Source organism: Rana temporaria, chromosome 9 (genome assembly GCF_905171775.1).
Source record: "Rana temporaria chromosome 9, aRanTem1.1, whole genome shotgun sequence".
Lineage (NCBI taxonomy): Eukaryota > Metazoa > Chordata > Amphibia > Anura > Ranidae > Rana > Rana temporaria.
Genome location: NC_053497.1, coordinates 99,192,982 through 99,219,496, shown reverse-complemented (window position 1 = coordinate 99,219,496; position 26,515 = coordinate 99,192,982). Strand labels below are relative to the sequence as shown.

At 41.8% G+C, this 26,515-nt stretch overlaps 1 protein-coding gene across 2 annotated transcripts in view; it reads right to left on the bottom strand.

The window, feature by feature from the left end:
* ARHGEF9 (Cdc42 guanine nucleotide exchange factor 9) overlaps positions 1–26,515 on the bottom strand; it is a 469,420-nt gene that overhangs the window by 351,467 nt on the left and 91,438 nt on the right. For both annotated transcript variants that reach the window (XM_040323963.1, XM_040323964.1), the window contains exons 4-6: positions 23,977–24,258; positions 21,572–21,716; positions 18,610–18,719 (exon numbers count right to left, since the gene is read on the bottom strand). In XM_040323963.1, coding sequence (XP_040179897.1) covers positions 18,610–18,719; positions 21,572–21,716; positions 23,977–24,258 — 537 coding nt within the window. The remainder of the gene's footprint in view (positions 1–18,609; positions 18,720–21,571; positions 21,717–23,976; positions 24,259–26,515) is intronic.

Below are 26,515 nucleotides of genomic sequence, written 5' to 3'. Positions count from 1 at the left end.
TTCTCTATGGGGTTCAGATCAGGTGAGTTTGCTGGCCAATCAATCACAGTAATCCCACGGTCATTGAACCAGATTTTGGTGCTTTTGGCAGTGTGGGCAGGTGTCAAGTCCTGCTGGAAAATTAAGTCAGCATCCCCATAGAGCTCGTCTGCGGAAGGAAGCACGAAGTGCTCCAAAATCTCCTGGTAGATGGCTGCATTGACCCTGGGCTTAATGAAGCACAGTGGACCAACACCAGCAGATGACATGGCTCCCAAAATCAACAGACTGTGGAAACTTTACACTGGACTTCAAGCATCTTGCAGTGTGTGCCTCTCCATTCTTCCTCCATACTCTGGGTCTTTGGTTTCCAAATGAGATGCAAAATGTGCTCTCATCAGAAAAGAGGACTTTGGACCACTGAGCAACAGACCAGGTGTGTTTTTCTTTAGCCCAGGTAAGATGCTTCTGACATTGTTTGTTGTTCAGGAGTGGCTTGACAAGAGGAATACGACATTTGAAGCCCATGTCCAGGATGCGTCTGCGTGTGTGTGGTTGCTCTTGATGCACTGACTCCAGCCTCAGTCCACTCCTTGTGAAAGTCCCCAACACTTTTGAATGGCCTTTTTCTGACAATCCTCTCCAGGCTGCGGTCATACCTGCTGCTTGTGCACCTTTTTCTTTCACGTTTTTCCCTTCCATATAACTTTCTATTAATGTGCTTTGATACAGCACTTTGGGAACATCCAACTTCTTTTGCAATTACCTTTTGAGGCTTTCTCTCCTTATGGAGGGTGTCAATGATGGTTTTCTGCACAACTGTACATCAGAAGTCTTTCCCATGATTGTGATTCCTACTGAACCAGGTTGAAAAGCCATTTAAAGGCTCAGGAACCCTTTGCAGGTGTTATGACTTAATTAGCTGATTAGAGTGGGACACTTTTAGCCTACAATATTGCACCTTTTCACAACATTCTAATTTTCTGAGATTGTGGATTTGGGGTTTTCATGAGCTGTAAGCCCTAATCCTCACAATTATGACAAATCACAGCTTGAACTATCTTGCTTTGCATGTGATGAGTCTATCTCATATATTAGTTTCAACTTTTAAGTTGCATTAGTGAAATAAATGAACTTTTACACGATATTCAAATGTTTTGAGTTTCACCTGTAGTGTATAAGTGACATCTAGATTTGGTTAAAATAAAGAACATGCTTCTAGATCAGATTTATAATCAGCCACCTTCACAGACCATATTTCAAATGCAATTAATGTGGTGTTCAACTCCTTAATAACCATAAATTCTCTACTCTTCTCAACACCAAATGCAAGGTCTTCAGAGCTGTACATAGTGTTTCAGAGCAGCACACTACCTGGACCATATGATTATGCATCCTGCATTTTATTTATTTTCTGACCCCTACAACTTCTACTATTTTCACATGATCTGTTTAGAAAGATCTGCTTCAGAGTAATTATTATTATTATTAGTATTATTATAATACAGGTTTTATATATCGCCAACAGTTTGTGCAGCACATTACATTAGTTGTTCATACAATCTAACAAATAAGTTATGATTTTTTTTTAGTAAAGTTTTATCTGAAATACTGGAAGAATACAGGCGAAAATTAATACATAGCCTCAAAAATAAAAAAACAATTGTTAGTGTAACTTGGTTTAGTCAATTTTAAATCTATAGAAGAATGCAGCTAGGCCCTCTGAATCTAATTTTGGAAAAAGATTATACAATATTCCAATAATACATTGTGTGCTCATATTTACTACATGGGAATACAAAAATACTGTGTCTCTCAAACAAATCAATTTTCTTTTTAAAATAAGGAACTTGTATCAGATTTAAAACTGCGCATCTGTCAGGAGAAAAAGGAAAGCTTCTAAGGGATCATTTCACAAATTCTCTTGCATTTGTCAGATAAATACTTGAAAATAATCACACCACAATTATCTTTCAATTTAAAGTGTGATTGAAGATCTTTGATAACAGAAAAGGCAAGAGGAAAAATAGCTGAAGAGTTGAAGTTTATTTTTTTCTCCTTATAAATTTACAAAAGGGTTTTGAGAAAGGTAACATAACTACTTTACGAAAGATGGACAAACCATTGAATTTGATACAAACTGCTACACGTTGGATTTAAGTGCCTGTTTTGTCAAAATGTTTAAATCAATATATAGAATGTCGAATACTCTTTGTTATATATATGGTCGTATCTCATTGTTTTTCTCATTTGGTGTTAGAAGACTGAAATATTCCATTTATAAATCAGTGGCTGTTTTGGGGAAGTACTGATCTCAGTGCGAAACGCGTAGGCTGTCTCCCACCCTTTGCTGTTATTTGTAGTGCATTTTCCATCCACTGTTTTTTAACAATAAAGTCAACCTAAGTTTTTTTTGGGAGGTGCAGCTATCCATCCTTCCAGCTTCTACATTTTGCCACGTGCATTGCCGGCACTCCTGGGCTCCTGAGCAGCTACTGATTGTCCAGCATACCCACCTGGAGCGGTAATCTTTCTTTCTACTGGAGTAGCCATCATTGATATGGTTCTCACAAAACCTGCAGCATTTCACATATGAAACATTTAGTAAACAGGAGATTATGTTGCTTCAATCTGCACCAGAAAAACTACAGCTACATTAATGTAAAGCCATTTTCTTTAGTTTTGAGTTTTGGATAGAATTTGAAAGTGTAAAATAACTATCATGTTTTTATTGCTGTCTGGGTAGCCTCTGGGGAGAGACAATCTTCTGTTTGTACTGGTAATAACTGTCTCTGGTCCCTGTCACAGGAACAGGAAGTGATGGGAAATCTCCCACTGGGGAAATCTGTTTTGGTGACAGGTATCTTGCTTTTGGAGAGATTTCCTCTTACTTCCTGAAGTGTGTCTGCGACAGGACATGAAGAGAAATCTCCACGATAGGATAGAGACAGAAAAAAAATGACAAAAAGATTTGATCTTACATTCACTTTTATTGTTAAGGACAATAATCCTGCTCTTCTTCCCTGCAGTTTACCTAAGTTTTTATATGCAAAAGAAAAAATAATTTGTATAAAAACACCACAACCAATTAAACATGGAGCTACAGAAAAAAATGAAGCTACCGGAGAAGAAAGTGAATTCCCTTAATTCTTCTTAGCCATAGCTATAATTGGACAGGTATAGCACAGTGCCACTGGATCACGGCGCTCAATGTGTAACACTGGGAAACGGTGAAGCATGACAAGGATCCCCTGCTGTTCTTTCACATGCTTGGGTTTCCTTCTAAGAAAAAGGGGCTGTGGGACATGATTAGAATCAACGAGAGTCATAAATCATCAATGACACAGAATTCACTCTTTTCTGTAATCAGGTCATTAACGCCCACACTCTACAAGTTAGTATAATAATTCCACTGGGGTCTGTACAAGTCCTGGAAACACAGATGCATCTAGTGTAAAACAATGTGCAAGAGAATGTACCACCTCGTATTAGGCACACCACAGATTTAGACAATAGACTGTGTGCAATAGGATGTTAATTCATGAGCAGCACTATTCAAGGCCGCCATCGGTGGTACAGGCATTACACCTGTAAGGGGCCCGATGGTCCCCAGGGGCCTGGCACGCCCCCTTTTTTTCATCTTTTTTGTCAGCATCAACCCCCCCCCCTCCATCCCACTTATCTTGCGGTAGGAGAAAGAAGAGAAGAGATGAAACTTTCGTTACCACAACCCCCCCCCGCTTATCTCGTGGCAGGAGAGAGAAGAGAAGAGATGACACTTTTGTTACCACAACCTCCTCCGCTTATCATCTTGCGGCATGAGAGAGGAGGGCCCCTCGGTTCTCTGCTCCAGGGGGGCCCTGCCTAAAGCTGTGCAAGGGCCCCCAAAATTTGTGATGGCTGCCCTGGCACTATTTAGCTTTTTACCATTTCATCACGCCTACTTCTTTTATAGGGTGTACCTGTAGTTGGTTTACTGATTCTCCAAAAATTCTCAATAAAGTTTGAAGGGTTTATGAAAAGGTAATCGTAGCCTATGTGAAGGAATGATGTTTTTTTAAAGAGACTCTGCCATGGAATCAAATCCAACACTACTTCTGGTATATGCAGGCACCTTGAAGTGCTTTTACATACCTGACATGGCCTCCTAAACCCCTCTGTCAAGGGCCAGGCTATGACACTTTTTGGTGAGTACTGAAGCTTGCCCATCCCTTCTAGCCCTCTGCACATTCCATTTGGCAAATAAGACAGCCCATTATGGAGATGGGCCAATAGGGATGCCAGAAAATGTTAAAACTTTTCCTGTCAGAACAGATTGCATCTGGCCATGACTGGAAAGGTTTAGGAAGTTTCTGCAGGTACTTCGTTTTTTTTTTTTTCAGGACATGGTCAATTTTACTTGTAGAAAGTCTTTCAAAAATGAAAAAAATATAACAATGTATTTATCATGATATCATCATACAGGGTTTCAAAGATGTAGAACCTTCAGATAACCTCAGGAGGTGGGTGGTTTTAGCTGAAGCCTCCACAAGGACAGAAGTAATATGCAATGGTCTCTGGGCCCAAGGCTGTCAGTAAGGATTACAGTTGTCACACCTTCTAACAGTCAGGTCTAAGAAGGGCCGTAGCAAAGTAAAAAAAATGAAGCACCCTGTCAAATAATAATTTAATTGTATTTATTAAGGCCAGAGCTTTTTTTCTCAGAAAATAGGTGCAGGAACTCAACCACGACCCCGTTCAGATTTCACAAACAGTAGAAGGGTCTTAAAGGGGCATTAAATACCAGGATTGCATTACATACAGAGTGCAGAATTCAGGGGGGTTACACACAGAGTGCAGAGCTGTCACTTGTAAACCAGACTTCTGTGTTTACAAGTGATTGTGGTGAGTAGGCACCAAAGGGTCTGAGCCAAAGGTGGTGGAACTGAGTTCCCTCAAGTTCCCCCTGAAAAAAAGCCCTGATTAAGGCACCTAAGTTTAATGTGTGGCCATTTTATTTGAAGAGGTTGGAAGGTGTGATTTTAACGGATCAGAAGTTATCATAACTCTAACCATAGGTTTAGGATTGTATGGCACAAATCTGCGAGGATAGGACATGGACACACAGAAGTCAGTATAGAGATTAGGGCTAGTTTAATGCATGGCTTAATGTTTAATTGGTGTTAGGGTGAGGGATTAGAAGGTTTAGTTTAAGATTTAGATATTATATTACATTTTTGGAAAGAGGTTAAGTGGAAAGGGCTTACTTTAGTGGTTAGAGTTAGGGTTACGAATAAGTGTTAGTAGTAAAGATTAAAGGTTAAGAGCTTTGTGTTGGAGGGGAGTTTAGGTTAAGTGTTTTGCAGTCAAGTGAAAGGAATGTTGGGGCAACTCCAACTTAAGTGTTGGAGTGCTTTAGCTGTTTGTGGTGTTTAAAGTGGTCCCTTAACTAATATGTAAAGTCTGCTTATGTGGCTATCCCTGCTAACAAGATGTCACATCACAGAAATAAAAAAATAAAACGTTTTGGGAAATGTACATAAAAAAAAAAAATCCTAACTCCCAGGCTTCAAACAAGCTAGGTGATGGTGACAACAGTGTGCCTTCTATCGGGATCCTGGGAAAGTTGAGGATCCTTAATTCCATGAGAACAAGCTCCTGTACAGTGCTTCATGAGAAATGGGATCCTGAGCTTTCCCAAGATCTCCCTCTGAGGCCCAGTGATGTTAGAGAGAGGAAGCAACTGGAATCTGGGAGTTGCATTTTTTTTATTTCTTTTTAATCCAGTGTATTGTTAAAGAATGGGGCAGCCACACCTGCAGATCTTGCATTTTAGTGCAAAGTCTGTTTAAACCGCATCCAGACCAGCTCCTGTGTATATATACGGCGGCAGAATGGCTCTGCTGCTCGAATCACAGTACATATACTGCGGCTGTTTTAAGAGCCATAGAAGGCACATGCTTGCGGGCTGCATGGCGGGGGACCCAATTCCCGTGGCTGGCCGACGCGATCCCCGCCGGCCACCCACGATTGTGGGCACGAGAGCAGGAAACACACAAATCCCTGTCCTGTCAGGGAGGAGATACAGATTGTGTGTTCCTACTAGGAACAACAATCTGTCTTCTCTCCCAGTCAGTCCAATCCCCTCACAGTTAGAACACACCTAGGGAACACACATTGAACCCCTTGATTTCCCCCTTAGTGTAACCTCTTCCCTGCCAGTGACATTTATACAGTAATCAGTGGCTATTTTTAGCTCTGATCGCTGAATAAATGTCAATGGTCCCAAAAAAATGTCAAAAGTGTCCGATTTGTCCGCCGCAATATCGCCATTACTAGTAAAAAAAATAAAAATAAAATAAAAATACCTAAAGTCTATACCCAATTTTGTAGACACTATGGGGCAGATCCACAGAGCAAGTACGCCGGCGTATCTACTGATACGCCGGCGTACTTTCAAATTTCCCGCGTTGTATCTTTTGTTTGAATCCTCAAACCAAGATATGATGGCTTCTGGGTTCAATCTGACAGGCGTACGGCTTTGTACGCCTTCGGATCGTAGGTGCAATACTTCGGCGCCCGCTAGGTGGAGTTTGCGTCGTTTTCCGCCTTTGGGTATGCAAATTAGCAATTTACAATGATCCACGAACATACGCGCTGCTGCCGCATTTTCTAACGTCGTCTGTAGTCGGCTTTTTCCGGCGTATAGTTAAAGCTGGTATTTTGCGGCGTATAGATAGACTTGCCGTGTTAAGTATGGCCGTCGTTCCCGCGTCGAAATTTGAAATTTACATTTTTTTTGCGTAAGTCCTCCGTGAATAGGGATGGACGTAACTCACGTCTATGTTAAAAAAATGACGTCCTAGCGACATCATTTAGCGCAATGCACGGCGGGAAATTTCGGGATGACGCATGCGCAGTTCATTCGGCGCAGGGACGCGCTTCATTTAAATGAAACACGCCCCCTAATCGCCGATTTGAATTCCGCCGCCAGAAATACAATACGCCGCCGTAACTTACGGTGCAAAATCGTTGAGGATTCGAAATTCCGCCAGGTAAGGTACGGCGGCGTAGCGTATCTCTGATACGCTGCGCGGATGTAATTCTCTCTGGATCTGGCCCTATAACTTTTGCGCACATCCTTCAATATACGCTTATTGCGATTTTTTTTAACCAAAAATATGTAGAAGAATACATATCAGCCTAAACTGAGGAAAAAAAAAATTTCTTTAAAATAAAATTGGGATATTTATTATAGCAAAAAGTAAAAAATATTGTGTTATTTTCAAAATTGACACTCTTTTTTTGTTTAAAGCGCAAAACCGCAGAGGTGATCCAAAAGAAAGGACATAAAAGTTTGGGTACAGCATCGCACGGCCACGCAATTGTCAGTTAAAGCGACGCAGCGCCGTATCGCAGAAAATGGCCTGGTCAGAAACGGGGTAAATTCTTCCGGGGGGTGAAGTGGTTAAGCAAGCTGAAAGATTTCTATATGCCCTTGATGCCAAAAGCACCCGGGAAGGTATTGAAAATATTGTTACTGCCATTTAAATGCAAATAATTCCACATTTCTGCTGACAAGTTCACAGGTGGTTAACAACTCTATGACAGCCAAATATACTGTACAGTATCTAACGTGCACATGGATTTTGCTAGCGTACTAGATTGCATCAGTGCAATAAACTGGAGAATGCCTACTATGAAGCATGGTTACGTATGCAGCCATGAAGAATAAATGAGAAGACGTAGGTACGGTGGCCTCCAGGGAATCAAAAATCCAACCGTACACAAATAGCTGCTCTTAAAAACATCATCTGTGAAAAGCGCTCAGTTCAGGTATGTCTACAATCTATTGTAATCAGAGCCTTATCAAGAGGAAATGGACTATTTATCAAAATCCACATTCAGAAATAAATGCCCTGGATTTTCTTATGGAAATACTTGGTTGAAGCCACTTTTCTTAATTGAACCCTTTTCTGTGTTTGCCCAATTAACTGGAAAACATAACTGCGACTTGAGCTCTGAGTCATTGCTGCAGTGTTTAGAAGACATGGCTAAAATTCAGCTATCTTCAAAGCATAGTTATCTTCAAAGGATTTGATTTCTCTCTTTCACTTAGAGCACTCTGAAAAGAAAATGCTGAAATAATTTGATTTTCTGTTCATAAACCTGTGTGCCTGGCTGTGCACGCTGTGCAATGTGCAGCCCGTCCATGCACTAGAGTTAATCTCTTGTCTCACACCCACACTACAGTGCACCTGATCTATATGTACGCAGCTGAGATTCTGTTTGATGTAGTTATCGCAATGGTTTGCCCCCCTTAGGATGTGTCACTCTAATCGCTCTCAAAAATAGCTTCTCCTCACCCCAGCTTTATGAAGGTTCAGCACTTCTACCCCACAGCTAGTGGGAACCCAGCCGTACAATAATTTGCTGCCGACCACAGCAGCTGTCTACTTAACCATTTCACTTCTGTAAACATATCCCAAACACATCCTGTGGTACAAATGGCCTGACATACTGTACTAAAAGATAAACAATACAATTATACATCTTGTTCTACTAGATGTTCTTTTTTTTTTTTTACTGCAGACCATCTGGAGTATCAAAGCAGCGTTCAAAGGGCCAGATTCACGTAGAATCGCGGCGGCGTAACGTACACCGCCGCAATTTTTCATCGCAAGTGCCTGATTCACCAAGCACTTGCGATGAAAACCTACGCCGGCGGCCTCCGGCGCAAGGCAGGCCAATTCAAATGGGCGTGTGCCATTTAAATTAGGCGCGCTCCCACGCCGGACGTACCGCGCATGCTCCGTTTCCGAACTCCCGCCATGCTTTGCGCGAAGTGACGTAATTTTTTTGAACGGCGACGCGCGTAGCGTAATTCCGTATTCCCGGACGGCTTACGCAAACGACGTTATTTTTTAAATTTCGATGCGGGAACGACGGCCATACTTTACACAGCAATACGATTGCTGTGTAAAGTTAAGGCACCAAAAAAAACGACTAACTTTGCGACGGGAAACTAGACTAGCGGCGACGTAGCGAACGCGAAAAACTGCTGTGGATCGCCGTAACTCCTAATTTGCATACCCGACGCTGGTTTACGACGCAAACTCCCCCCAGCGGCGGCCGCGGTATTGCATCTTAAGATCCGACAGTGTAAAACAATTACACCTGTCGGATCTTCTGGCTATCTATGCGTAACTGATTCTATGAATCAGTCGCATAGATAGAAACAGAGATACGCCGTCATATCTCATTTGTGAATCTGGCCCAAAATGCCTTGCCAATGTATGCAAAAAGAAAAGTAATAGTGGACATTATTTCTGCAAAGTTTAACTTCTGTTGGTTACTAGGAAAAAGCCTGAAAAAAGAAAACGAATACAGCCACCACATTTAATTTAATTAGTCATTTGCAATATATTGCATTTTTTGTTTTGGGTTTATTACCGCTTAACCACTTGCTGACCAGGCTTTTTTTCTGTCACTTTTTGTTTACATCAGTACTTTTTGCTGCAAAATTACTTATAACGCCCAAACATTATGGCCCAGATTCACGTAGGAGACACAACGGCGTATCTCCAGATACGCCGTCGTATCTCTGAGTCTGAGGCGTCGTATCTTGGCGCCTGATTCAAAGAATCAGATACGCCAGAATTAGTATAAGATACGACCAGCGTAAGTCTCCTACGCCGTCGTATCTTTACTGCATATTTACGCTGGCCGCTAGGGGCGTGTACGCTGATTTACGCCTAGAAATATGTAAATCAGCTCGATACGCCTATTCACGAACGCACGCCCGGCCGTCGCAGTACAGATATGCCGTTTACGTAAGGCTTTTTCCGGCGTAAAGTTACCCCTGCTCTATGAGGCGTAGATGAGGCGTACCAATGTTAGGTATGGACGTCTGAACAGCGTAAAATTTTTCACGTTTTACGTTGTTTGCGTAAGTCGTTCGCGAATAGGGCTGGGCATCATTTACGTTCACGTCGAAAGCATTGGCTTTTTGCGGGTTAATTTGGAGCATGCGCACTGGGATACTTTCACGGACGGCGCATGCGCCGTTCGTAAAAAGCGTCATTTACGTAGGGTCACAATAAATTTACATAACACACGCCCACATCTTCCACATTTGAATTAGGCGGGCTTACGCCGGCCTATTTACGCTACGCCGCCGCAACTTTGGTTTGTGAATACTGCACTTGCCTGTCAAAATTGCGGAGGCGTAACGTAAATAGGATACGTTACGCCCGCACAAAGATGCGCTCTCCTACGTGAATCTGGGCCTATGTATTTTGTTTTAGCAGAGACCCTAGGGAATAAATAATTGAAATTTTTTTAGGTAACATAATACAAGCAAAAAAATACACTTTAATAAATAAAAAAACAAAACACAAAATATACTCAGAATTTTGGGGGAAAATATGAAAGCTGATGTTACGCCGAGTAAATAGACGCTTAACATGTCACACTTTAAAATTGTGCACGCTCGTGGAATGGAGACAGAGTACAGTACTTAAAAATCTCCATAGGCAACACTTTAAAAATGTTTACAGGTTACCTGTTTAGAGTTACAGAGGAGGTCTAGTGCTAGAATTATTGCTCTCGTTCTAACATTTGCGGCGATACCTCACACGTGTGGCACAAACACTGTTTGTATACGTGTTTGCTTCTGCGTGTGAGCATGAAGGAATGGGGGCACTTTCCAAAAAAAATGTTTCCTTATTTATTTATTTAAAAAAAAACAGTTTACTTCTAAACTGGCCTCTGTGACCAGCCAGCTCACTTTTGGATCAATTCTCAGTGTAAACAGTAAGCCAGAGAAACGCCGGCGAGCAGCTGAGGGGGTGGGATGGGTCGTCATCCCCTGACGCCACTTCGGATATCGATCCAGTGGCTAATGGGCCACTTGGATTGCTTTCCTGAGAAAACCAGCCGCCGGCTAAAAAAAAAAAAGAGGGTTATGGCTGAAGCTAACCCCTTTTAACCACTTGCAACCCACAATGTATATCTCTGTAAGTGGTAAACCACAATACATATTTAGCCATGTAACTGTTTCCAAAATATTGTGGCCATATTTATCAAGTGCATAAACTTTTGAGCCTTTTACCTAAATTTTGATCCTTATACATCCATTTACACAGTGCTTTACATAATATATATGCACATTTAATCACTGCCCGATTCCCTACTGTGCATGCACGAGTCGCGCTGCGCCATCTTCACTTTTTGCAAACTCAAAACTTGGCATTTAGTTTTTTTCTGAAAGTAATTGTTTTTTTTCTGGCCACTGTCATAAAGCCCTTATTTATGGCGCGTACGGCTTATTGTCATTCTATGTACAGATACTCCAGTCTCTGCTGTGGAACTCCTCCAGAGTTACCTTAGGTCGCTGTGCTGCCTCTCTGATTAATGCCCTCATTGCCCGGTCCATGCGCTTTGGTGTGTGGCCGTCTCTTGCCAGGTTTGCTGTTGTGCCATGTTCTTTCCATTTGGTTATGATAAATATAATGGTGCTCCTAGGGATCATCATAGATTTGGATATTTTTTATAACCTAAGTAACCCTGACTAGTACTTCTAAACAACATTGTCCCTTACTTGTTTGGAGAATTCCTTGGTCTACACGGCAGTGTTTGGCTAGTGGTGCCTCTTGTTTAGGTGTTGCAGCCTCTGGGGTCATTTAAGAAGGTGTGTATATGTAATGACAGATCATGTGACACTTAGATTGCACACAGGTGGATATCATTTCACTAATTATGTGATTTCTAAAGGTAATTGGTTGGTAATTGGTTGCACCAGAGCTTTTTATGGGCTTCATAACAAAGGGGGGTGAATACATACGCACGTGCCAATTAACAGTTTTTTATTTCTGAAAAATAGTTTTATGTATATATTTTTCTAGTTTTACAACTGGACAAACCGATCGTGTGTGGGCCCCGATGGGGCGTTTGTTTTACATCGAAAAAAAATAGAACATGTTTTAAAATTTTCCTATGGATAAAAAAACAATAGAAAAAACGATTGTCTGTGTGGAAGTCCATAGGTCAAAAATCCATGCATGCTCAGATTTAAGTCGACGCATTTTTCTCAGCACGTTGTAGTGTTTTACGTCACCGCGTTGGACACTGAAATTAAATGAAAGTCAGCTTCATCGGATATCCGCTGAAAAAATCCATCGGATTAGATTCCATCAGATATCCGATCGTGTGTACAGGGCTTTAGACTATTGTGTTCTGATCCATCACATATAATTCAGATTAAAAAAAAAACAATGAACTAAAGGCTGTAATGTAACAAAATAGGTAAAAAGCCAAAGGGGGTGAATACTTTTGAAAGGCACTGTTAATTACAGGACTCCATAAAGCCTACCCACACCCCTGAAAATATCTAATTATATTATCACTAAAATGCCACGGTCCCAATGCGATCCTTTACAGATATGGCAGAAATTATGCCCTCGTTACCGTTGCCTGCTGACAACTGTTTTGTTTTAAACTTTTTTTTTACATTTTTGCTGAATGGCAATTTTACATTGCAAGATTACTGGTAAGTTCAGTGTGCTGCTGCCTCTCCTCCCCCAGCTCTTATGCAGCTGAGAACAGATGGGATGTGATCACTTATAGAAAAAGAAATAAAAATGTATTTATAATTTTTTTTATATCTATACAAAAATGTTTCGCGTTTCACATAGGCGTGCGCACAGGGTGTGCCAGGTGTGCCTGGGCATACCCTAATCACCCCGTGTGGTGCAGATTGCCAGTGTTTAGACCCCTGATGTTTCACTAAAGCCCTCTAATGGGGCTCCTAAAAAAATAAAATAATATATGTATATTTTTTAAATAATACAAAATTAAATAAATAAAAATAAAAAGTACACCATCAGTATATATACACATGCACATACATGCATATGTGTTTGAGCTTTGGGGTGCACACCCTAATGCAATAGGCTGTGCACACCTATGGCCTTTCATTTCTATTTTAAACTGAATGGGTTGATTTACAAGGTGATCGTTTACAATCACTTTAATGGTATTATGTTGGGGTAGCATAGGGGTCACCACTTACTAAACACTACGGGGCAGATCCACAAAGAGAGTACGCCAGCGTATCTACTGATACGCCGGCGTACTTTCAAATTTTCCGCGTCGTATCTTTGGTTTGAATCCTCAAACCAAGATACGACGGCATCTGGGTTAGATCCGACAGGCGTACGGCTTCGTACGCCTTCGGATCTTAGATGCAATACTTTGGCGTCCGCTGGGTGGAGTTCCCGTCGTTTTGCAAATTAGCTATTTCCGACGATCCACGAACGTACGAGCGGCCGTCGCATTCTTTTACGCCGTCTCTAGTCGGCTTTTTCCGGCGTATAGTTAAAGCTGCTGTTTTGAGGCGTATAGTTAAACCTGCCATGTTAAGTATGGCCGTCGTTCCCGCATTTAATTTGACATTTTTTATTTGGTTTGCGTAAGTCGTCCGTGAATCGGGATGGACGTAATTTACGTCCACGTCCAAAAAAATGACGTCCTTGCGACGTCATTTAGCGCAATGCACGTCGGGAAATTTAGGGATGGCGCATGCGCAGTTCGTTCGGCGCGGGGACGCGCTTCATTTAAATGAAACACGCCCCCCTACTCGCCGATTTGAATTAGGCGCCGTTACGCCGCGAGAGATACGCTACGCCGCCGTAACTTACGGCGCAAATTCGTTGAGGATTCAAAGCAAAAAAAGTAAGTTACGGCGGCGTAGCGTATCTCAGATACGCTGCGCCGGGGCAGATCTTTGTGGATCTGCCCCCAAATCTATTTATGCCATTAAATGTAATTCTGCGTCAGTGTTTTCACTTCTTTGAACATAGATGTAAATGGCTCCCTTTACACGCAAGGTGTCCCTGTTAAAAACCATGCAACCTTCCATCTGCTACAAACCTGTCAAAATAAGCAGATCTGAAACGTACAAACTACACACATAAGCGGCAGGCAGCACTGTTACCATTAAAATAACATTAAAAAAAGCAGTGTTAGGTTTATCTGACCATAAAGCATCATGGCGCGGTTGGCGGCTCTCATGAATTTTGGTAAACACTATTAATAGCCAGCCTCATCTTGTGTAGGAAGCATGCACATCTTTAATCATAATTGAAAATCTTGACAAACTATAATTATCACCACTCTCATTATTAGAAAATGTCAAGACTAACATTTTCTATAGAATATGGAACATCTAAAAACACTAGAACGTAGTAATTTAAAATCCGTTATATCAAGGTGATCCTCGGAAGAATGATTTTCCACACAGTTGTTAAGAACATGTATAATTCACAGGATATCCTGCATAATACTCAAACAGCAGTCAACTATACACAATAATCCAGTAAGGAGGCTCTTAATTTCTCACTGTATCTCATCATTGAGCACCTCTCTGGTGTCACGGAAGGATCCCTCTTGGTCATAAATTAATTATGAGCACAGAAAGAATAAATAAATGTTTTGTTATGCAAATCTGACTTTTCTTTAACAAATACTGACACCAGTGGTATTTTCTGGGAAATAAGAGTTCACGAAGTACAACAATTAAACTAGAGAATAGTTAATTAATAAGAAACCCAAAGCAGATATTGCAAGAAATGTTGAATATAATTAATGTAAAAAGGCAAGAGAGAGAGAGAGAGTCTACAGAAATGCACACTACTGTTCATCCAACACTGAGGCTGCATTTTGAATTGCGGGCAGATTTGCCCGCGATTCTGCCTGCGATTTGAAAGTACTGATGTGTGAATGACAAATTGCGGGACTCGCATTTGAGATGCCATTTATTTAATATCTAATCATTATGCTACTGATTCTTTGTTATCGACCAATCACAGGATAGTCCTTAAAAATACAGGTCTGTGTATGCTGTCTGGTAGGGGTGCATGAATCATAAGCATGGTTAAACAGAACTACAGCTTTCTTGGTCAAGGTAAAATATTTCTCAAGTATGTTTTTAACTGTATATTTATTTACATGCTTGGAGTTCAGATACATATGTAGCGCCTGTGTACTTTATGGTACCGGTGCTAGTTAACCACTTAAGCCCCGAGCCTGTTTTTCAGATTCGGGATTTACAAGACTAAAACAATTTTTTTTGCTAGAAAATTACTTAAAACCCCCATAAATGATATATATATTTTTTTCTAACACCCTAGAGAATAAAATGGCGGTCATCGCAATACTTTTTGTCACACCGTATTTTCGCAGCGGTCTTACAAGCGCACTTTTTTTGGAAAAAATTTACTTTTTTGAATTAAAAAATAAGACAACAATAAATTTGGCCCAATTTTTTTATATATTGTGAAAGATAATGTTACGCCGAGTAAAATGATACCCAACATGTCACGCTTTAAAATTGCGCCCGCTCGTGGCATGGCGTCAAACTTTTACCCTTAAAAATCTTGATAGGCGACGTTTAAAAAATTCTATAGGTTGCATTTTTTGAGCTACAGAGTAGCTCTAGGGCTATAATTATTGCTCTCGCTCTAACGATCGCGGCGATACCTCACTTGTGTGGTTTGAATACCGTTTTCATATGGCGGCGCTAGTCGCGTATGCGTTCGCTTCTGCGCGCGAGCTCGTCGGGACGGGGCGCTTTAAAAAAAATTTTTTTTTGTTTTCTTATTTATTTTTATTAATTTTATTATTTTTTACACTGAAATAAAAAAAAAATTATCACTTTTATTCCTATCACAAGGAATGTAAACATCCCTTGTAATAGAAAAAAGCATGACAGGTCCTCTTAAATATGAGATCTGGGGTCAAAAAGACCTCAGATCTCATATTTAGGCTTCAATGCAAGAAAAAAAAAAAAAGGAAAATTTGTCATTTAAAAAAATGACAACAAAAAAATTGTCTCTTTAAGAGGCTGGGCGGGACTGACGTTTTGACGTCACTTCCGCCCAGCAGAGCTATGAGGACGGGTGGGGGCCATCTTGCCCTCACTACAGTCCTCACTCTCCAGGCGGCAACATCCGATCTCCTCCGCCGCTACCGACGGCTCCGGTAAGCGGCGGAGGGCGCGGAAAAGCGGCGGGAGGGGGGACCCCTCTCCCGCCACCGATAACGGCGATCTCGCGGCGAATCCGCCGCGAAGACCGCCGTTATCGTTTACATGGCAGCCCACTGTAAAGGTGGATATCCCGGTTCTGGCAGCAGCTGCTGCCGTTAGCGAGATATCCAGCTTTAAAAATAGGACGTATATATACAGTGGGCTGTCGTTAAGTGGTTAAATTTAAGGGTAGATCAGAGTGTAGTTAGACTCTGATCCAGATTGTTAACTTCCCTGGCGGTATGATTATGTCTGGAATTTTGTACCAAAAGCGGTACAATTTTTTGCATGAAAATTTGGCATTTTATACTGTAGGCCTGCAATTCTTAGGAATAACTTACTTAAATCTGTCCAAACAAGAGTCTAGTAGACATCTCGGGTATGATAAAGTTTGAAAAACAAAATCATAAATTATAATATAATAAATAACTATAAATAATTATAACAAATAATAATGTAATTATAATAAAAATGATTCAATAATGTAATGAAATCAAAAACACTGAAATTTGCTCAGTTGCAGATATGTCGCTGTCATTTTTATTGTTTGATGATGAATTTCCCCACAAATCGCTATCGCTCAATTCTGCAAGTGATTATAATTTATTATCGCTGTTTTCTAGCTGGTCTAAAAGCACTTTTGACATAAAGGGACACTTTTTGGTTGCTATGGACAATCTCCAGTTTGCAGGCAGAAAGAACAGTTTTTATTAAATAAAAGTACATGTAGGACACTGGGCAGACCACTAGGGACAAAGGGGGTGTGTATTTTTTTCATACAGTACTGTAATGTATTTCACTTTTTGAATTTGGCGCCGAACTCCGTCCCTGTGCATCGTAACGTCGCAGGGAACGGAGCTCGGCGGCACTGTGAATCGAGCGAGGAGACACAGCAGAGGAGCCCGCACACACAGCGGGGACGCATCGCAGGCAAAAAAATTCACCCTGAGCCAGACTCGGAATTACCGCTAAGGAGGTTAAGTGCAACACAGGGTCTCTGTCTCAGCTTGGCTGTGCTATGGGCCCATTCTGCTGTACTGGGGTGTTGTTCCAGCCCCGGTTCTGCAGGTGGCAGCAGTGGAGTCAATATTTGGGTGCTCTTTTCCAGCAGCCAATCTGGAGGGTTTGACCTCGCTGTGCATGCTGGGGAGGGGTATTCATGAGGCAGACACCATTGGTTCTGGGTCTTCTTCATCCAGTGTGGCACCCACCTTTAGGGTGGTCACATCACGGCGCCCCGACATTATGGCCTACCTGGCCAGGGCGCACCTGCCGCACAGTGTTCCTGGTTCCGGAGCATCTGAACAGCGACGGGGACCCAGTGAGTGACTGGGTTTCCACCTTTGAGGATCCCAAGCTGTACTGCTGTTCGGTGGGGAGTCGGTCTGAGGACCGCCATTGAGAGGCTGGCGGTCCAAAAGGGCCTGAACAAACCACTGGGGATCAAGGTAGCCGGACACTGAGGGATTGATCACCTGTCAGTTGGTACCTGGGCAACAAGTTGAAGGCGATCCAGGCGTAACTCATCTAAGTAGGGATATCTCCAAGAATTCAATCCAGAGAGGGCCTGTGGCAGAGGTATCTTCCTGAGGCTCACCGAGGAGGGTCTGTGGCAGAGACTTTTCCTCAAGTTCAAGTTCACCAAGGAGGGTCTGTGGCAGAGACTTCATCCTACAATTGTCCGAGTGATACTCCGGCTGCCAGGTCAGTGAAGAGGAGAGCAGCGTGGGATCAGCTGAGTGTCACTCAGCGCTTCCATTGCCCGCCTGATTGGTCTTCCCCACTCTGAGCACTTCAGAGGGGGGGGGGGCAAGATCTCCTGCTGACAGCTGGGAGGAGAGGAGGAGCGTACTGGTGGATCAGCTGAGCGCCAAGCGGCACTGTAACAAACATACACAGTTTACATTATATAATACAGTGCATTTTAGGATTTCACAACTCTTTTAAGCTACGGCTTATTTTCGGGGAAGGGCTTATATTGCAGCCCTCCCCGAAAATTACAATAGGGCTTATCTTCGGGGCAGGTATTATTTTTTGGGGAAACATGGTATCTTAGTTGCTATGCCATTGCAGACTTACAAAGAGCAATGGTGGAATGAACCTGGTTATTTTTTTTACTTTTACTTTGTATGACTGAGACTTCTGCAGTATCAAAGCTCCACTACGGTGCTTCGGAGCAAAATCTTTTCCTGTTTGTTCAAGTCAGACGGAAGTAGGACCGAAGAAGGACTGATGTAGGACCGATGTCGCAGTGCAAAGTAGGATGAGAGTCGTACGTGTCATACCAGTGTGAACCCGGGCCTAAGTCATGATCTGCATACAGCATGCCAGGGTTCTAGGGTGCCCAGGAGGCAGAATAACATTTCACAGCCTCCTGCTATTTGTCAGCTGTACCAGATTAACATTGTTTCATGGTAAACTGCTCACTTTAAAGTAAAATAGGAAATTCTACTAGAATGATATCTGACATAAGGTTTTCTGAGGGGGAGAGATTAAAAACTTTGCAATATTTAAATGTGAATATGAGTGTGAGTGATGCAGGACTTACTCCCACAACTTCATACCTGGTGCACTGGCAGCTGGTGTGATCCAGGATGTAAAGCCTTCCATCTGCTTCTCCCCTTTCTGCTGTCTCGGCGGCCCTCCAAAGTTTTTGAACCTAAATCACCCTCTCCTAAAACAAAATAAATATTTCAAAGAACTCGAATAAGTTTCTTGTGCAGCCTCATCTGCTAAAAAATATCTTAATCTTATCTGGCTCTTACACTAGTAGTATAGTAGTAAACCTAAGCCTGTTAAGGATGAATGGTATATTGAAGTGTTCTTTTTAAAGTAGTATTAAACCCTCACAGTTTTTTGGCCTGAAATATTGAGCTAAAAAAAATGAATATTCTCTAGTAAACTATTAACCCCAGCACTTGCAGTTTGCTGGCTCCTGCTCTCTCATGCCTAATACACACCACCGGTTTTCCCGAAGAGAAAACTGCTATTATTTAGATTGGTCGGAAAAACCGACGAGAAAACTGCCCACAAAAAAATTAGAACCTGCTTTATTTTTTCCCGTCATGTTTCCCGTCAGTCTTTTTCTTATCGCGAAAACCGCTCGTGTGTATGCTTTTCCGAGGGGAAAAAACGAGCATGCTCAGAATCAAGTATGAGACGGGAGCGCTCGTTCTGGTAAAACTAGCATTCGTAATGGAGATAGCACATTCGTCACGCTGTAACAGACTGAAAAGCACGAAGACTGAAAAGCTTGAATCGTCTCTCACCAAACTTTTGCTAACATGAGGATCAGCAAAAGCCACCTAAAGGGTGGTGCCATTTGAATGGAACGTCCCATTTATAGTGCCGTTGTACGTGTTGGACATCACCGCGCTTTGGTCAAGCATTTTTTTGACTGAACGTGTGTATGCAAGGCAGGCTTGAGAGGAATCACATCGGGAAAAACGTTGGGTTTTGGTATGCTAGGAAAACCGGTCGTGTGTACAGGGCATCAGAGTTGCTTCCTCAAGCTTCTGGTCTTCATAGAAAAGAGTTAACAGTGGAATCTAGAGTCAGTCTGTTAGCTTGGAGAGGGATGGGGGACAGAGCACAGGTGTGCCTTGCCATTCTAAGCCACGGGGCAAAATAATGGGGCAGTGTAGTTCAGACTAGCTGCAAAAGATTCCTCATTTTACATCCTGCTAGCTGAGCGCTACTACTACAAAGTTGTAAACTGCCCATCAACTTACAGTATGCTCACCTGACAATCATATATTAATTAATTAATCTTCTGTATGCATTTTATATATTTTTTTAATACATTTTACCTTACGCATTTATCATGTCCACAAATTGAATGGTATGTTCTTTGTTATTTGTATTCTTCAATAAAAAAAAGTTTAAGCTAAGCACAAGGGTTAGACCCTCCTGCTTTGCTCTAAAACTACAGGGGCACTTTGATCATGAGAAACCAATGGAAGATTTTCATTGACAACAATAAAAGATCTAAGAAAGGCCCGTTTTCATACTTATCAAGTCAGTTTTTCCTTAGAGAAATAGGCTATGAGCTTAGCTATTATGCTGACCTAGTGGTTTCAATACATACCAGGGTAAATTCAGATGTCCTTATCTCCATGCTTGTTCCCAGTCAATGCATCAAAATAGTGAAGCTACAGAGTCAGCATGAATGTGATGTCAGCAGTGGCAGACTCCATGTTTTTCTCAGAAAATGTTCCCCCCTTAATTTGCTTTATGAACCATATAAAATGTATCAGTGTATACAAATAGCTCTACTGCTTATAATTAATGTCATTCTAAGTATTTTTTAGGAAGACATTGGGCCAGATTCAGATAGATCAGCGGATCTATCTGTTTTAAGATCCGCCGCCGCAAGTTTGAGAGGCAAGTGGGTAATTCACAAAACACTTACCTCCAAACTTGCGGCGGCGGATCGTAAATCCCCCGGCTAGGGGGAGTGTACTATTTAAATAAATGGGCATGCACCGTCCGTGAATTTTCCCGGTGTGCATTGCTCCCAATGACGTTGCAACGACGTCATTGGTTTAGAAGCTTACGTAAATGACGTCCATCCGTATTCGAGAACGACTTACGCAAACGACGTGAAAAAAAAATAAATTTGACGCGGGAACGACGGCTATACTTAACATTGGCTGCGCCTCATAGAAGCAGGGGTAAGTATACGCCGGAAAACCGCTACGTAAACGTCGTAAAAACACTGCGTCTGGCCCGCGTACGTTCGTGAATTGGCATATCTCGCTGATTTACATATTTCTCAGCGTAAATCAGCGAGAACGCCCCCAACGGCCATTTTGAAATTGCAGTTAAGATCCGACGGTGTAACACAGTTACACCTGTCGGATCTTAGGCATATCTATGCGTAACTGATTCTATGAATCAGTCACATAGATACGACCGGCCTAAGGCCTCGTACAGACGAGGGGACATTCCTCCTCCGGATTTTGATCCGATGGCTTGTACACACCATCGGATCAAAATCTGCGCGGAAAACATCCGCGGTCACGTGTCGCGCCGTCGATGATGCGGCGACGTGCGCGACGCTGGAAGGTAAACACTTCCACGCATGCGTCGAATCATTACGACGCATGCGAGGGATGGGAGCGGATGGACTGATCCGGTGAGTCTGTACAGACGACCGGATCAGTCCGCTGGACTGGATCCCAGCGGATAGATTTTGTAGCATGCTACAAAAATTTTATCCGCTGGGAATCCGTCGGCTGGATTTTTATCCGCCGAAAATTGTCCGCTCGGGCCTACACACGACCGGATCTATCCGCTGGAACTGATCCGCGGATCAATCCCAGCGGATAGATCCTCTTGTCTGTATGGGGCCTAAGTCAGAGATATGACGGCGTATCAGGAGATACACCGTCGTATCTCTCTGTGAATCTGGCCCACTAACTTTATTTTATTGTTGGAAATCGGCACAATAAAAAGATTATATTTGTGACATGGTATCTGAACGCAGGCATATTTATCCCCTGGATAGCCAGCACAGTCACTCACCTGTACTCATTAGCTTCCTTTTCATCCATCCTACTTGATCCAGTCCAGATGGAGTGCTCTGCGATAGAGGTAGTGACATGCATCTATCCAGAGGGAACTTGAATGAAGGTGGCACAGTAAGAGGAGTGGGAGGTAGTCGCAGAGGCTGGAGAAAATGACAGACAAGAGATCATTGGACCTTCATTTATCATACGGTGTCATCAGCTTTACAACACAATGATATTAGAAATTTCACTGCACCATTAAAAACACTATTGGGCAATTCAAAAGCTTTGCAATTTTTGCATTAGTGCATATTTAGAAAAAATTGAGAACAAGAAAGGGGGACAGAAGTGAAGCTATTTCCCAAATTAGGTTTAACCTTTTATTTTCTGGAAATATAAAAATAATAAGCTGAATGGCACATGCCTATTTGATAGAGTGATTGAATGTTTCAATGTAATTTTTTTGTTGAAATTGCAAAGCAATGGAAGGAAAGCCACAAGGAGATGGGATTGCACCCTATGGAAAAATCTGATAATTTTCTAAGAAATTTACACTTTTTTTTATTTATTTATTTATTTATTTGATTTTTTAATAAACTGTGTTGAAGATGGTAATTTGTTGCCTTTTTTTTTTGTTTTTATTAATTTTGGTGGGCAATTAAATTTGTGGGTGGTACATTTTTTCCTATTACTTTCCATTACCTGTGAATGGAAAATGGTTGAAACTGACTCAAAATTACCATGTGTATGCCCAGCCCTAGGTCTTAGGCTGGCCAAAGAATATGCAATTTTCCTTACATGCTCGATTCCCCCATCAACACAGTGTTGATGAGGGAACCTCTCCCATTTGCTATTGTATTCTAACAGCAGGAGGCTTCCCCGCTGTCAGAATACGATTGCTGCTGCCGGTTACATCCGGTGGTAGTAACCATATGAATGAGATAGATCGACTTCAGTACAACCAGCCTGCCCATAGATGGATCAAAATATGTCCAGTTGCTGCTGAACTGGCTGAATTTCTATCCGTCTATGGCCAGTTTTAAGATGGCTGTCTCAGGCAATTTAAATATCAACCTTTTTTTCACTAAAACAATTATCATGAGATGTCATGTCAATCTATCAGTGTTCATGATAGGTTGCCCTAATTCAGTCACTTGTGATTGCAACAGAAAGCTGAGTGAAAGTGGCTGTAATTTTTTAAAACAGCCATGTGTGTGGCCCTCATTTTTCTGGCAAGTTTAACATAGTTACATTGGTCCACCTTGGAATGTAATTATTTATGAGTCATACCGTTAGGATCCTTGTGAAAGTCGGAAATAAGGCGCTGCTACTACAGTGATCGCCACAAGCTTTTTGGTCCCATGCCAAGCGGCTGCCCTGCTTCTTACTGTGAGGCCCCGTACACACGGCCGAGGAACTCGACGTGCCAAGCACGTCGAGTTCCTCGTCGAGTTCTGGGATGAAGCCGCCGAGGAGCTCGGCGGGCCGCCTTCTCCCATAGAACAACGAGAAAATAGAGAACATGTTCTCTATTTTCTCGTCGAGCTCCTCGGCGGCTCCATCGAGCCAAAACTGTACAGACGACAGAGTTTCTCGGCAGAATCCGGGTTTTGACCGAGTTTCTCGGTGAATTCTGCCGAGAAACTCTGTTGTGTGTACGGGGCCTAACTGGGCGATGGGGAGAGACAGGGCCTTGATCTCACATTCTTACCCTTGTCCAATCAAAGAACACTTTGCAAACACTGAGAAAATGCAAAGTATTCCCTGAATGGTGGCCGTGCTAAGAAAGTGTCAAAGCTGGACCAATGTAACTATGTAAAAAATTGTTACATCTAACAATTATAATAACGATTTCTCTTCTACAGATTATCTGTGCTGTACTTCTTAAAGTCTCAAAAGCTTTGCTTATATTGGCTCACATGTAAGCAAAGAAAGACACTATTTAAATACACTTGCTGTGCAGAAAGTATTTTCATGCATTTTACTGTAGAATGTAGCAAAACGTATGAAATTGCGCCCAGTTTGAACAAGACCTAGCTCTCTGATCTTCCATGAGAATGTGTTACTTCATGGCTTCTGCTCAATAACTTGTATGTATGAGAGTAGGGACTAATGTGAATGTACAATTTACATGTAAAGCGCTGTGTAAATTGACAGCGCTATATTTAAATATCTGTAATAAAGAAATAAATGATTAAGTGTGCGGCAATGCATCTTGATTTTGTGACTGGAACAAACCATATTTGAAGGAAGGCCATTGTCTAAAAATAAATACTTTATTGTAAGTTTGGAATTGATGATCTTGGAATCAGATTCTCAAAAAACATATATCTATCTCCTTATCTATTTGTTGATCTTTTGGTCTCTCTGCTCATACATATATCTATGTCATGCACAGATCACAAAATCTGGAACACTTACTGGGAGGATACTCTGATCCTTCATAAAAACACCAGGGAATGTAGGTGGCATCTTCCCAGACCCTTCGCTCTTTTGGTCTGCATCAGAGTCACTTGCATTGCTGGTGTCATTATCTAGGATATCGGCAGCATCAGGATTATCTTTAGCAGAGACAATTTCATCATCTTCATATACTGTTTGCATGTTCTCCCTGATCTGTTCCTCTGTGAACTCAGAACCTTCATAATGCACAATTCCTTCCTCTTCTCTGGAGATATCGAGAAGTCCATCGTGCCACTGTTCCTGGGAAAGAAGAATTCAGAGCTGAAAGAGGCATTGCTGTGAGTCGCTGTGCAAAGAAGAGATCAGTGGTATCAATAAGGTAAAGGAGAAAAATGGGTAGGGATGTGGAGAACTGGTGGATGGGGTCACCTGGGCCTGTGGAGCAGACAATCTATCTTTGCACTGGGAGTTCATTACAGTTTCATACATTTGGAGTAGGACAATACATCCACACAAAATAGCTAGATTACTTTAACCAGTCCATCTCAAGTTAAAGGTGCAGCATCTCTGCTTCCAGATAATTTGCATGCAGCATTGTGATGATCAATCTCAAAGACAATAACACATTTTATCTACCAATAGGGCTTAAAGTGGATGTAAACCCTAAGGCCTCGTACACACGACAGAGTTTCTCGGCAGAATTCGGCGAGAAACTCGGTCAGAGCCTGATTCTGCCGAGAAACTCTGTCGTGTGTACACTTTCGGCCCGATGGAGCCGCCGAGGAACTCGTCGAGAAAATAGAGAACATGTTCTCTATTTTCTCGTTGTACTATGGGAGCTCTCGGCCCGCCGAGCTCCTCGGCGGCTTCAGGGCTGAACTCGCCGAGGAACTCGACGGTTCCTCGGCCGTGTGTACGAGGCCTCACATATACCCAGTGAAGTGAACAGCCTCAGCTGATACACAGAGATGAAAAAAATCTCCCTACATAAGTTTTACATGTATATCTACTGTCTTCCCCTTCATATAATATTTAGAATGTGCACATCCTGTGATGCCCTGTACACACGATCGGTCCATCCGATTAAAACGGACTGATGGATTTTTTTCATCAATTATCCGATGAAGCTGACTGACGATCGTGTTAGAACGTGGTCACGTAAACCACATACGACTGCACTATAAAGGGGAAGTTCAAATCCAATGGCGCCACCCTTGGGGCTGCTTTATCTGATTTTGTGTTAGTAAAAGACGATTCGAGCTTTTCTGTCTGTTACAGCGTGATGAATGTGCTTTCTCCATAACGAACGCTAGTTTTACCAGAACGAGCGCTCCCGTCCCCTAATTTAGTCTGAGCATGCGTGGATTTTTAACCGATGGACATGCCTACAGACGATCATTAACCATCAGATAATTTTAAAACAAGTTCCTAGTTTTTTAACCAATGGATAAAAAACCGATGGGGCCCACACAAGATCGGTTAGTCTGATGTCCATCAAACCATTTTCATCAGGCAAACCGATCGTGTGTACTAGTGTTGAGCAGAATATGCCATATTCGATTTCGCGATATATCTCGAATATATATTCGAATATTCGAGATATATTCGCTAAATTCGAATATTCGTGATATTTTATCGAAAGTAAATGATTGCGATTTTTCGCTATTGCGAATGCGAAAATAATTGCGATTTTTTGATAACTGCGGTAGGAGCACTCTGATTGGCTCAGAATATTCGTGATATTTTATCGAAATATCGCAACATGCGAATGCGATATTTATTGCGCAATTTCGAGAAATGCTGGAGGAGCGCTCTGATTGGCTCAGAATATTCGTGATATTTTATCGAAATATCGCAACATGCGAATGCGATATTTATTGCGCAATTTCGAGAAATGCTGTAGGAGCACTCTGATTGGCTCAGAATATTCGTGATATTTTACAATACAAAATAATTGCGAATATTCGGCAAATGCGGAAGGAGCACTCTGATTGGCTCAGAATATTCTTGATATTTTACAATACAAAATAATTGCGAATATTCGGCAAATGCAGAAGGAGCACTCTGATTGGCTCAGAATATTCTTGATATTTTACAATACAAAATAATTGCGAATATTCGGCAAATGCAGAAGGAGCACTCTGATTGGCTCAGAATATTCTTGATATTTTACAATACAAAATAATTGCGAATATTCGGCAAATGCAGAAGGAGCACTCTGATTGGCTCAGAATATTCTTGATATTTTACAATACAAAATAATTGCGAATATTCGGCAAATGCGGAAGGAGCACTCTGATTGGCTCAGAATATTCTTGATATTTTACAATAGAAAATAAAAAGTGTTTTGCATTGGTGGTGATTCTTTACTCTATCCATCTGTCACAGCCGTTTGTCAATCAAACACCTTGAAGATTGAACACGTTCATGCTGCATGCTTTGGACTTTTTTTCACTTCACATATCAAAGACATTTTTATGAAAGATTATTTTTCTATTATTGGGACTATATTTCTTTATATATTTGTTTCACTGTGTATTTCACAAGTTATTTGCGC